Source organism: Trachymyrmex cornetzi, unplaced genomic scaffold, assembly GCF_001594075.2.
Source record: "Trachymyrmex cornetzi isolate Tcor2-1 unplaced genomic scaffold, Tcor1.1 scaffold182, whole genome shotgun sequence".
NCBI lineage: Eukaryota > Metazoa > Arthropoda > Insecta > Hymenoptera > Formicidae > Trachymyrmex > Trachymyrmex cornetzi.
Genome location: NW_017296441.1, coordinates 99209 through 110611, shown reverse-complemented (window position 1 = coordinate 110611; position 11403 = coordinate 99209). Strand labels below are relative to the sequence as shown.

Sequence of the window (11403 nt, the reverse complement as noted above, 5' to 3'; positions counted from 1 at the left end):
AGTATATATAAACAAAACATGTAAATAAAATATAGAGTATTTTCTAAATGAAGTATATATTTGTCATTTCCATTATTTGTAAGATTGAAACCCTGGAATCATGAATTTAAAAAATAAAAAAAAAACAAATTTAACTTTTAACTTTTCAATTACCTTTTTTTTATTAACTTAACTTTTAATTCAATTAATTTCATTATAAATTAACTTGTATTTTAACTAAGTTAAATTTTCAAGGTTGTTAACTTTAACTTAACTTAGTTAAAAAAAAGAGTTAACTTACCCAACCCTGATTATTACTATTAAATTGTTTAGAGAATCATCTTTAGCCGATATATTAGAGGGTATACCACCTACATTTTCTCGAAAGCCGAAAGCGAAATATGTGAATGAAGGTGACGATGTGATATTGGAATGTCGATTGGTCGCTGTACCGGAACCAGAAATAACATGGCATCACAAAGACGTACCAGTAGTTAGTCAACAGAATATTATAGTTGCAACTGAAAGTGACATGCATATGTACTGCAGTGTCGTAAACTTCACTAACATTCAAAAGAAGCAGGAGGGAAGATACAAGATTATTGCTAAAAACAGAGAAGGCGAGGCTACTATCGATATTTCTGTAAAGGTTGGTTAACAACATATATTTGTAAATTCATTTTTACATATCACATATAATTAATACATCTTTTGATGGAACAGGTGAAAACTGGAAAGAGCGAACCACCCGAAATTTTAGAACCGTTACAATCTTATATAGTTAAAGAAGGTGAGACTGTCGTATTATCGACTCAAATAGTCGGTAATCCATCACCGAAAATAACATGGTACAAAGACGGGAAGCCGTTAAAGGGTTCGCAATTAAAGCAAGACGGACATGTTAATACATTAAACTTGATCCAACCTCAATTAACAGATAGTGGGGAATATTCGGTTACAGCTATCAATGATATAGGCAAAACTGAGACTCGGGCTACATTGACTGTTGAGAGTAAGAGCAATTACCTCTTCGCATTGTGACATTTTAATGTTTTGCTTTAAGGCACACAATAAACATAACCAGTAAGAAATGAACAATAGACAAATCTACATTTTGTATTTGCTACTGCTGATCTTATCGTCTTACGTTCTCTATTGTGATTACTTATTGCTTATGTCTTATTGCCTTATGTTTCTTGTATGCCACAAAGCTGTCGCGCACACTTTTCATAACAAGACAGAAGCAGAGAATCTTACATAATGCATAATACATAATGCATAATAAATGAATCAATCAAGTCCTTAATTTCCTTCTTTTTTTATGAAATAAGAGACTCTGATTAGTTAATTTTCTTATGCTTTGTACATCTTATGCTTTGAGAGCGAGCGTGGCAAATCTGATACCGCACTGATCTATAACTATGCTAGAGATTCCCAGTAGAACCAAAATATTTTTATGCGCTTGTGTCTCTCACAAAAGGAAGCGGCAATTCACCAAGAGTATTTTTGCTAAGAACACTTCTTTAACAAAATTTTGTCGTTCCAAATCGATATTAAACTATAGGTTCTATATGACTGTGTACAATCAGCGTGCGCACCACAAGCATATGGGTATGAGCACAAGGATTGCCGTAACGCTTTACGGCAGTCTTAAGTTTTAGACTGCCGTAAAGCGTTACGGCAATCCTTGTGCTCATACCCTATGACAGAATTAAGTCATCACGCTCGGCCACGAGCACTAGGACTAAGAAGATGCATTATGACTTTATGCAAAAATCTATGCTCTGCAAGCCTTAACCGTAAGACGTACCGTAAAAATTAGTCCGTATCTATAATAGGTGTTTTAGGCCTTAAGAAATTGACCTGCCAATTACAGTCGAATACGAGGAGAATAATTGACTGCGATTCGTCTATTTCTTATGGCTTAAGACTTAAAAATCTATTGTAAATCCGGGCTTAGTCAATTACAATCAAGAATTGTAAAAAATGTTAGGTTATTCTTTTTAAACTTTCAACTCTGATTCTTACGGTAAATCTTACGGTTACAGAAAGTGTGTGCCCTTTTCTCGCTACGTCCGCTTTTTCGTTATATTAATTCATTCGCCTTTTCGACAATTGGCATTTGCTACCAACTAATAGACGTAAATGAAATATAAACTGAAAGAAACTAAATTGCGTTTTATTTTAATGTCTTCTTAGGCGATAAAATATGTCAGCTTGTTGTCGGATGCTATTTTACAAAGCGCTTCTTTACTAATATGCTTTCAGTTAACTCCATATCACAAGTCAACATTAATTTTCAACATTGTATAAACGACAAGTGTGTCTCGTTTGTTAAGGGTATGATACGTATTTATTATTGCTATGCTGCTAATTGTTTAATACAATTATAATTTTGCATATAAAATGGATTTATTGTAATGCTTTTGTTGTATTTATAAAATTCAGAAGTACCAAGTGGCGCCTCAGAACCACCATTATTCACCAAACGTTTCCAAGAAGTAATCGTTCCGGAAAAAGATACTTTCAAGTTAGTTGCCAAAGTTACTGGTAATCCCGTTCCCGAAGTTACTTGGCTTAGAAACAACAAACCGCTTGATAAATCAGTTAATATCATAGAAAGTTATGATGGTGAGAACATCCTACTTGAAATTAAAAATGCAGACTCTGAAGTCGATGCTGGAGATTATAAATGTGTCGCTAGTAATCCAGTTGGAAAAGCTTCTCATGGTGCAAAAGTCACAGTAGATGTTGCCAAAGTTTTTTTCACAAGGAATTTGCAAAATAAAATCATAGTCAACGAATACAAAACTCTAGAATTAAGCTGTGAAACATCCCATACTGTTTCTACGATATGGTGGCATAATGATAAAGAAATTAGCGGGATGGATCATCGCGAGATAATTCAGGAAGGACGTCTACACAAGTTACTTATTAAGAAGAGCGGTCTTTCCAATGTAGGAACATACAAATGTACTGTCAAGAATCAAATGACGTTTAGCAACGTTATCGTTAAAGCTACCAAGCCAGAATTCGTCAAGAAATTGCAGGACTTTGAGGTAAAAGAACGCGATGTGGCGATTTTAGAGGTTGAGATCACATCTCAAACGGCCGATGTCATATGGCGAAAAGATGGTGAATTATTAACACCAAGCAAAGGAAAACTAGAATTTACGAAAGATGGTACCATAAGGAAACTTTTCATCAGGAACACATCGGTTCACGACGAAGGCGAATACACATGCGCTCTTCTAAATCAAGAGTGTACAGCGGAAGTTACAGTTGTCGAATTATCACCGGAGATCATTATCAAAATGCAAGACATAACTATAGCTACAGGGGAGAAAGCGACTTTCGACATAGAATTAACGAAAGGTGATGCTCTGGTACGCTGGTTCAAAGACGGACAAGAATTGCAATTTTCTGAGCACGTGCGATTGTCAATCGATGGTAAAAGACAAAAATTAAAAATTTATGATGCTGAAGTAGAAGATGCAGGAATCTATTCCTGTCAAGTTGCTGATCAAACTTCGTCAGCCAGATTGACAGTCGAAGAATCCGAAGTAGATTTTATTAAAAAATTGCCAGATATTACTTTAGTGCCTCTCAACACTGATGCAACTTTTCTTATCGAATTATCACGTGCCGATGTACCAGTAACATGGTTAAAGTAAGTTAAATTTTATCAAAATAAAAAAATATATTTTAAAAAGTTAAATAAAATAAAAAATCAAGGCTTTCATTGTAAACGAGCAATAATAGATGATTTATAAAAATTCAATTTCAATTACATACGTAACAACGCTAAAATACCTCAAACATTTCGACTTACAAAGTCTTCATCAGTGATAAAAAAGAAAACATATTTGTATTTATAACCCCTAACAATGTCAACGAATATACTTAAAATATATAATAAAAATTATCGCTCTGCACAGATATTATGTACTTATTTCTGCGTTAAGATGTTGTTAAAAAGTTAATTTCTTTGACAATTATAATTAATAAAATTAAAACAAATATGTATAGTATATATAATATGTGTATATATAGTATATATACACTTTATATTGTATGTATAATATATATAAACTTATGTGAAATTTATGTAGGAAAAATGAAATGATCGATTGTGCACAATCGTCGAAATATAATGTTATCGATGAAGGAAATATTAAAAAGCTCATTGTTAAAAAGTGCACGACCGAAGATATTGCTGAATATATTGCTGCAGTTGCCAACGTGAAAACATCATCGAGATTAAAAATCGAAGGTAAATTTTATAAGATTGCGTTTTCATTGTATTTTCATTAAGCATACATAGATAACTTAAAATAGGTCTTGTATACCCGTGGGTGTGCATGCGTGCGTGCGTGAGGTATCTTCAACAGTATTATGGCGAATTCGATTAAAGGCACTGGTGTATATATGAAGCTGTTGTACATTGATTTAATTTGAGTATAAAAGTAAAATGTAAATATTTCAAATTATAAAATACATTTTACCTAACAGCACAATAAAGTGTATTGAGTATTTCACAGTTTCTATATTTATAATAAACACAAATCTTTATGTCAAATGTGTATACGATGGTCTTAATGTGCACTAGTGCGTACTGAGAGTGTCCAATCGAATTTGCTATTAATCTTCGTTCTCTTCTTTATTGGTCCATAATAATTTGGATATTATTTCATTTATATGCGTCTCTTGTTACACAGTTATTGAAACATCGCCTAAAATTCATCCTGATACGCTTAAAAAATACAAAACGATGAAAGGCGATGACATTGATATTGTTGTCAAATTCGCGGCTAAGCCAATTCCAATTGATGAGTGGATCGTCAATGACCGTATTCTTAAAAAATCTAAACGAATTATTCCATCTATTGATGAATGTTCAGCCGTCTTAATAATCAGAGATGTACAAGAGAAAGATTATGGTGATTATACTCTAAAATTAACTAATCCACATGGAGAGGATAGTATAGAAATCAACGTCATTGTTGTGCGTAAGTATTTACATATTTACATATATATTGTACATTTATATATTATGTATTTACACGTATATATCGATATAATAATCTGAATAATTTTCGGAAGAAAATCTCGATTTTTCATTAAAAATAAATATAATAATAAAAAAGATATATATACGCATTACAGAGACACCCGGTGCACCAGGAATTCCGGAACCTCTTGAAATAACTGATGATAGCATTACTCTTCATTGGAAGAAACCAGATACAGATGGACACTCCTCGATCATAGAATACATTTTAGAATATCGAGAAAAAACAGAAACTTTGTAAGTAATACAAAATTTTGTGAACTCGTTAAAAAAAATCTAAACATGTGTTTTCTTATACATATCTCTACAATTTATAAGAAAATAATTTAATTTCAAGATGGAGCAGAATCACAGAGACAATAATTGAAACTACATATAAATTAACCAACTTAATCACCGACAAGAAATATACCTTTCGTGTAACAGCTGTTAACGAAGCTGGACCAGGGGAGGCATCGATGAATACGCCATATCTAAGAATTTCCAAGTTATCAGCGTCTGAGCCACCGACCGTTCTTGAAGCACTTAAAAGTATCGTCATTGGATTAGAAGAGACTGTCACACTTTCTTGTGTAATTGGTGGTGTACCGACACCTCGTATTACATGGTAATTTTTCATTATTTCATTTTTTATCTAATTGTGGCAGCTAAATATGTCAATTGCTGCACTCGAGATGTATTGTGAAAATTATTTTTTAGGTTGAAAGATGGCAAGGTTTTTGAAGATAGTGATATTACATACGAAAACCATTTAGCTAAATATACTATTCGAAAAACCACTGAGACATCTTCGGCCACATTTACGGTTAAAGCTCAAAATGATTCAGGAATGGCGGAAACATCATGTCAATTAAAAATTCAAGAATCTCCAAAGATCACTTGCGATGAAAATTTAAGAAAGCAGAGACTAACAGTGGACGATAAATGGAAAGCCGAGATTCATTTTAGTGGTTTCCCAAAACCGGAAGTAACGTGGACGATAAATAACAAAACAATAATTGATAAGCGCATTTCCATTGAGACTAAGGAAAATACATCTATTATTATGATTTCTTCGCTTGTTAGAAATGACACAGCTATCTATACAGTGAAAGCATCGAATGAAGCCGGTAGCTCATCGATGGAATGTCATCTTCGTGTTATAGGTTGATAATTTTTCATATTGGTCAAATAATGATGAAAGTTTTAAAGTAAATTTAAAATTAGTGATGTACATATTTATTACGTATTGCAGATAAACCAAGCAAACCCCAGGGACCAATTATCGCGAAAGAAATTAGACAAGATCGCGTCACCATAGAATGGCGACCGCCGATCGATGATGGTGGGGTTGAACTGGAAAGATATACCGTCGAGAAGTGCGAAATGAATAAGAAAGTTTGGACAAAAGTAGGTGATGTCGACAAAGAAGTTGAGAATTTCTGTGCGCAGAAATTGCAGCAAGATGTCGACTACCTATTCAGAATAGTTGCTAGAAATTCGGTCGGATTCTCAGATCCTTTAGAATCCGAACCAATTCGAACAAGAACTTCATTCGGTAAAAAAAGATTATGTTTTTTTGTGTATTAAATATTAAAACAGAATGTTAAGAAAATTAAATATAACTTTGTAAAATATTTAAATATACATATATTTTATTGGTTCGATAATTAGAAACACCGGGCTCACCAAGAGGACCACTTGAAGTTTTTGGAATGACGAAAACATCATTCACATTAAAATGGGAACCACCAAAAAATGATGGTGGGACTTCTATTATAGAATACATTATTGAAACGAAGGAGACATCTAAGAAAACTTGGCAAAGAGTTAGTACGATTCACATTATCTGATGTGCACTAAGTACTCATTGTCCACAGTACTAAGACAATTTTTCTTTATCTTTAATTTTTTTTCTTAGATTGCGAGTACAAAGGGGGAAATCACTAATGTTACTGTATCCGATTTAAAACCAGACACATCGTACACTTTCCGAATACTAGCTAAAAATAACGTTGGTACTGGTCTTCCGTATACAGCAGAAGAAGTGATTACAACCGGTAAACAACCGAGTAAGTTTACTAATTATTTTTTAAATGTTTTATCATATTACTGATTTTCAATTATTATTAACTCCCAATATAACTAGTCTAATAATAAATACGATCGCTTTTGCTTTTGCTTAGAATTAATAAAGCTTACAGAAAACAGCATATACGCGCTACTAGGCATATTTCCATCAACCAAAACTATCGCCATTAAGAGTAAGTTTCTTAATTTTGTTCTTCTCTCATGTTTTGTTCTTGAATTGTATCTTATTCTTGCATTTTCTATTAACAAATTTGATTAGACGCATTAGTACGTATTGGGGTATATTAAATCAGGAGACACAGTGTTTCAGTGAGAAATGAAAGTAAAATCGATATCGAATCAAAGTCGATTCAACGTCGATTTGATGATTTCGACGTCGAATCGACATCGAGTTAATTCCAGTATCGATTCCATTATCATTTCTCACTAGAATTTCAGCGTTAAGACAAGCATGACGATACAATTTACCGTATTATATACTGATCTAATCTGAGAGTAAAAGTGAAATGCAAATATCCCGAATAAAACATAATTTTATATGAATTCTAATGCAGCAAGACATGTATATATATTGAGCAAATAATAATTTAAATTTTCTTTAGCACCACCTTCGTGTCCGCTAAACGTCCGAGCAACAAATGTCACTAGTAAAAGCGTCACTCTCAGTTGGTCACCACCAATTACAACAGGAGGATCGGAATTGACAGGTGCTAATATACGTGCAAATAAAATATAAACTTTTATCAAATGAATTCTCCATTTCGATATTGATTTAATATTATTTTCTTCTCACTACAGGTTATGTAATCGAGAAGAGACCATTAATCGGAAAAGGCGCCAGGTGGTCGAAAGTTGTCACTTTGGATGCTACAACACACCAATATTGTATAGAGAACCTAAAAGAAAGCGAATTCCTCTTTAGAATCTTTGCTGAAAATAGTTTAGGTCTTAGCATACCTACTAATTCCGAACCAATCACGCTAAAAACTCATGCCAGTAAGCTAATTTATATATATATATATATATATATATATATATATATATATACAATATATATATATACACAATATATATATATACAATATAGTGTTGTATATATAACAATTTATACAATATGCTTTTTGAATTATTTGTAGATGTTCCATCACCACCTACTGCTCCGTTAGAGATGAGACAGATTGCAGCGAATACAATGGTAATCGAATGGGGTAGACCCGAATCAGACGGCGGTGCATCTCTCGAGGGTTACAAAATTGCTATTAGAGACGCGAAGAAAACTATGTGGATGGAAGTGGGAAGAGTTAGTGCGGACATCCAAAAATTGAACATCAGAGATCTGCAAGAGAATCACGAATATCTCATAAGAATCTTCGCACGAAATGAGATCGGATTTAGCGATCATTTGGAATCGGAAGAACCCTTTAAGATTGTACCGACATCAGGTACGACTCTATCATTACTTTCATTTCTATCTTTCTCTACTCGATACCAGTTATTTATCTTTTTAAATAATAATAAGTTTTTAAACAATAAAATCGATCAAAAAATCTTCAAAAACAATAACCAAGGATCGAGGTCAAAATGAGTCTTTGTGTTTAAATAATACTCCTAATAGTACAAGACATTTTCAGGATAAATATGGAATACGTCCTGAATATTTTAGGACATATGTGGAATGTGTTTAGAACCTTATACTAACAAAGATGAAAATTTCAGACCGTCCTGAGACCTATATAAATAAGCGTCTAAAAATGTTCTAATCAGCAATTAACATTCTAGTCTGAAATCCTAAAGATGTCAGTAATTTTGGGAATTTATTTTTGGGTTTTTCTGATATTCTTGGACTGCCGATAGATGGCATCGTTTCTTGCATGTAAAATTTAGTCAAACTCTCGATATAACCAAGTCTATATAATCGACGCACACAAACGAATCATAATTATTTGTACATGACTTTTTCATGCGCTTAATGCAAGACACGAATGTATTTTTATACCATTGAAGCTAATGAATGTAATATTTTGCGAAACATTTCAATTTGCAAATTCAGCACACTTTATCTAAAAGACAAGGGGGATATCCCTTATAGACATCTGCCGTATGGGTAAGAATAGAATTGTCCCAAAGATTACAGATGGATGTCTTCAAGACTATCGATTTCTATATCCTGTGGATGAATATAGAACATAATGAAGCGACTATTTGATCCATAGGATGTCTTCTGGACTTAGAACAAAACGTCCCTACTCCTAAGAATCTATGTGAATTTTTACAATTACCAGTTCAAGCAAACTGCATGCGAATATTTGTTGATCTTAAAACAGCCCTAAAATTGAAGTAATTAGAACAAATCCTGAAACTGAAGTAGGTAATATCACAATTAAATTGACAAGCAATTTAATAATTTTGATGCTAATGAGCAGTCTTTAAAACACTGTAAACATCGCATGTCAGTTTAATTGATATTAATTATTAGTTTCAGTTTTAGAATTGTTTTGAAAAAGTCAAATATTGGGCGCGTATAGTTTGCTTGAACTGAAAATTGTAAAAACTCACACAGTTATTAAAGCCATCACCCGCTTTGATCGGGTATGGCTTTCTTTCTTATTGTAAATATCTTTTCATTATACAGCATTCATCCTTCAAATTTGAGTTTAAACTTAAAACTTTAATCATTAAATCTGTTCCTTTGGCAGAACTGTCGTGCGTGGAACTAATTGCAGAGGCTATGGACAAAGGTGAGACCGCATCGATCAGCTTTAGCACAGAAAACACAAGTTCATGGTTGAGAGAACATAATATGGATGCCGATATACATTCATACGCGAGAGCAAGATTACTTAGGAAAGATGAGTACTTTTTCCGTATTTGGCACTATGCTAAAAAGTTGTTTGAATAAGCATTTGTTATACACGTGTAACTTTGAACATTTCTATTGTTATTGTAAAGTGTCGACGGATATAATTGATCTTTTACCGCAATTGCAATTTTATTTTTTCATCGAATGCTGTATGTACATTATATCAATGTATTTAATCAATGTGCATGAGTCTAAGGCCCTGCGCATAATAGAAGGAATAAGGAATTAGGAATAAACGATTTTAACCTATTAGAAATCGGATACATCGGAATACATCGGTTTCTAATAGATCGAAATCGTTTATTCTTTATTCCTAATTCCTTATCGCTTTTATTGTACGTAAGGTCTAACTCTTGAAATAATGTATTGGCGATAGAGGCATTAATTGTTCCTTTCTAAAATCGATTTGCGTATAATGATTATACATATATGTCAAAACCAATTTACGTAAGACTGGATGGTGTTTACCGAGTGTTAATCTAGTTAGGGTAAAGTGATTTTCTTTTTGACGCTTTTATTAAAGCGATCAGGAAATGTACTTTATTGTACGAATAATTCACTTTTTATTCTAGTTTCGTGTTTTAAAATATTACAAATTACGCTCTCGTGCAGTTTTATAAATTTTATTTCCTATCACTAATGCGCATTGTTAAAGTATTATGTATTTACTAGCTGGTAATGACAAGCATTATACTTGGAAAATTCTTCGAAATTTTCAAATATGCGGCATTCTACAGCTATTAGTGAGCTATTACAGCTATTTAGCTATGTGACGATATAACGTTTGTTTTTATTTCTTTGGTGAAGTCAGAGCATACCTTAGTATGCTCTGTATTCTCCAAGTATATATTGATTGTTTCTTGTTATTATTATCCGCGATATTAATTTAATTTTAATTATTATTATTAATAATATCGATACTTCAAATTAACAAAATGAAGAAATATCACGCGTATCTGGTAAGTGAGACGTAAAATATAGGTGCAATCGTGAACTATTATCAACCAATGACGCGTCGCATATTTCGTATTATTTATGCAAAATTATATAATATTGTAAAATATTTTATTTATCGATTAAATTATTACAAATCAATATCACAATATTTATTACCTAATAATTTTTTAATAGCATCACTTAGGATTTGCTCAGCGTAATTAAAAAGTTGTCGAGTAATCAAATTAAATATTATATTAATTATAATTATATTATTTGTAAAAGTAAGATTCTTTTAGCTATTTATAGCCACATTTGCGTAATTAAATATCAGTACAAGATTTTATATATTATATGCCACCACACGTATATTATATCTCAATAAAAAAATTAATTTATCATTCACTTATCCAATACGTAACAGCGGAGTTACACATCTGCCACGTAGCGCTATTGCACATGCAGTGTTGATTCTGTGTAACATAAA

The 11403-nt window shown here is 32.5% G+C and overlaps 1 protein-coding gene across 24 annotated transcripts in view; it reads left to right on the top strand.

Moving 5' to 3' along the window:
* The window catches only part of sls (sallimus), a 94513-nt gene extending 83460 nt beyond the window's left edge, over window positions 1–11053 (top strand). For 11 of the 24 annotated variants that reach the window (XM_018504768.1, XM_018504755.1, XM_018504769.1 and 8 more), the window contains 17 exons: window positions 313–628; window positions 703–991; window positions 2248–2319; window positions 2428–3649; window positions 4092–4252; window positions 4698–4988; window positions 5146–5287; window positions 5388–5657; window positions 5750–6195; window positions 6285–6587; window positions 6704–6858; window positions 6951–7101; window positions 7216–7293; window positions 7723–7827; window positions 7919–8116; window positions 8257–8562; window positions 9817–11048. In XM_018504768.1, the coding sequence (XP_018360270.1) occupies window positions 313–628; window positions 703–991; window positions 2248–2319; window positions 2428–3649; window positions 4092–4252; window positions 4698–4988; window positions 5146–5287; window positions 5388–5657; window positions 5750–6195; window positions 6285–6587; window positions 6704–6858; window positions 6951–7101; window positions 7216–7293; window positions 7723–7827; window positions 7919–8116; window positions 8257–8562; window positions 9817–10019 (4708 nt within the window). In that variant the 3' untranslated portion in view covers window positions 10020–11048. Of the gene's footprint in view, window positions 1–312; window positions 629–702; window positions 992–2247; window positions 2320–2427; window positions 3650–4091; window positions 4253–4697; window positions 4989–5145; window positions 5288–5387; window positions 5658–5749; window positions 6196–6284; window positions 6588–6703; window positions 6859–6950; window positions 7102–7215; window positions 7294–7722; window positions 7828–7918; window positions 8117–8256; window positions 8563–9816 lie in introns of all 24 variants that reach the window. The other 13 variants (XM_018504775.1, XM_018504774.1, XM_018504772.1 and 10 more) reach the window with 9 other exon arrangements.
* The last annotated feature ends 350 nt before the right edge of the window (window positions 11054–11403 follow it).